This window comes from Apis laboriosa, unplaced genomic scaffold, assembly GCF_014066325.1.
Source record: "Apis laboriosa isolate Shangri-la unplaced genomic scaffold, ASM1406632v1 scaffold83_cov151, whole genome shotgun sequence".
In the NCBI taxonomy this organism is placed as follows: Eukaryota; Metazoa; Arthropoda; class Insecta; order Hymenoptera; family Apidae; genus Apis; species Apis laboriosa.
Window position 1 is genome coordinate 150,493 of NW_025224581.1, and position 2,268 is coordinate 152,760.

The window sequence follows — 2,268 nt, forward strand, 5'->3', positions numbered from 1 at the left end:
ACTATTTCTTTCAATACCCTCCCCATATATCACTGTTCGATACAACAACGTTCTTCCTTACCAGGAACCCAAGTTCCATTTACCAAACAAACGATCAGCATGCATTATCAAATATTCAATAAGAAGCACGTTACTTGCTAAATTCAATGATAAATCGCGTTACTTATCGATCAAAGAAATCGTATTATTTTAAAATACTTGTTATCAAACCATGTTGATTTTATCTATTGATAAGCCTCGATTGATAAGCAACGCGTCGACGAGAGAGAAAATCGACAAGACTCACCCTTGGTCCATCCTGTCGACGGGTCCACCGGGTCCCATCATCGCTGGATGTCCAGGCCCGATAGGCCCTGTCATCGGGTGACCAGGTCCAAACGGGCTTCCAGGTGGCATACCGTATTGGGGTCCACCAAACGGTTGACCATGCGAAGGGAAGTGAGGATTCCCCGCTCCCGGAGGTACGAACGGCGGCCCCGAGGAACCGGGTCGACCGACGAATTGCGGTGGCCCGCCAGATGGCGAGCCGAATGGACTCGGCCCGGGCCCATTATACGGGGGCCCGGAATTATTGGGTGGCGGTGGGAAGCCCGACGAGTTGGGCGGTGGTCCAGGGCCAGGTGTCGAGGAGCCGCTAGGCGCTGGTGAGGCAGTATACTGAGGGGTCGCGGAACCAGGGGGTGGTCCTTGATAAGGAGGCGCCCCGGCTGGACTACCAGCACCACCGGGGAAAGGGCTTGGGCCTTGGAAGGCCGCATTACTCGGTGGACCACCTGTATTGTTGTAAGGACCGGAGCCAGGGCCACCACCCTGGCCAACGGAATTGGGTGTAAAGGGCGATGCCTCCGAGCCGGGCGGCGGGCCCTTCCAAGAGGCTGGTGTTCCCGGATCCTCCAGTGTGGTAGTGGCTGCCAATGGCGTGTTTAGGCGGCTACAGCCTGGAAATGTAAACATTTTTTTTTTACATTTGTCCTCTATATTGAATTGATTGATATAATCTTGAGGAAATAGAGGAATGTACAGTATATATTGGATGGACAGTGATGTACGTATCGGTAGATATTAGTTTTTAGAGTAACAAGGTATTCCGATTCCAAAAGAAACAGGAATTAATGTTAAAATAGTATTTACGGTGATGTAACAAGGAAGCTAGTGCTATTTGAGAGTCTATTCGATGCTCAAGTTTCAATTTTAAATATTGTGCATATTCATATGAGCAATATCTTTGTAATACTTTACTTATTATATAGTGCGCGAAGCTTTTAACAATTTTTTTAACTTTTAAGCTTATTTCTATATAATCTAAATAACTAATATTGTTATTCTGTTCATATTTTATCTATATTTGATATAATAATTCTTTTAAACAACACTATACGACTCATTAATGTATAGATAACATGTCAACATAATGTAAACAACTTTAATAGAATGTTATGCATATCGATGCTTACATATAAAGTAATATAGGATATATTATGTTCAAAAAGGTCTAAAGAAACTAAGTAACAAAAGAAAATCACCATTGTTTGTCCCATTGGCCTTCATTGTCTTATGATCACCCAGCTCATTCCATTGCACCGATCACCCACTATGTAGGAGTCAGCACTTGGTGAAAATTGTCAATTCTCGTCGATACACTTTATTCTCAATTAAAAGAGGTCACAAGAACGTTACGTTTCAATTCCTACGTTTAGAATAATTCCAATATTAATTGGAATATCTTTAAGGTTATGTGCCGGTAACCTAACCTATATCGTGGTTAGAACGCGTTTCACGAGTCCCACTGTGACGAGGCCACTTGAAGTACACAAAGCACGAATTACGATACTCTTCAAAAATCTGAATTCGCAGTCTGTCGACACATCGTCTTATCGAAAAACGTGAAAGCAAGGGATAACAATGGGCACCTGTACGGTCGCGTTGCCGGCATTTTCACGCTGATTTTCGACGTGTTTCAAGATGTTCCACCAGCTTTCCAGTCGAGATCCAGGCGCGCACCCACTTTTAGGCGCGTGCACAGGTCCGACATCACGCTAATCTTCATTCATTTTGCCGTCACATTGCAGAAAAATTCACGACCGTCCAAACACAAATGACTCAGTGTAAGAGAGAGAGAAGAGGCAAGCGCGAATAAACACCACTAGAGTCAACAGACGACCCTCGTCAGGGACGTAGCGCGCAGGTGGCGCCACAGCATTCGAATTTGTATTTATCCAGCTTTTAATTCACGCGTTAATTCACATCGAACGAATCGTAATAATTTAT

General features: G+C 44.3%; 1 protein-coding gene across 1 annotated transcript; it reads right to left on the reverse strand.

The window, feature by feature from the left end:
* Positions 1-282: 282 nt before the first annotated feature.
* LOC122719535 (proline-rich protein 2-like) lies at positions 283-2,063 on the reverse strand. Its single transcript, XM_043945447.1, has 2 exons — positions 1,524-2,063; positions 283-938 (listed from the first exon to the last, which is right to left on the reverse strand). The coding sequence occupies exons 1-2, from the start codon at positions 1,546-1,548 to the stop codon at positions 283-285; spliced, it is 681 nt and encodes a 226-aa protein (XP_043801382.1). The 5' UTR covers positions 1,549-2,063.
* Between the last annotated feature and the right edge of the window lie 205 nt (positions 2,064-2,268).

What these genes read in the sequence shown, in the direction of transcription:
- LOC122719535 (XM_043945447.1), bottom strand. Translation starts at nt 1,548, where the DNA reads ATGAAGGCCAATGGGACAAACAATG. An exon ending in GGCCAATGGGACAAACAATG is followed by an intron (nt 939 to 1,523) that starts GTGATTTTCTTT and finishes TTACATTTCCAG; the next exon opens with GCTGTAGCCGCCTAAACACG.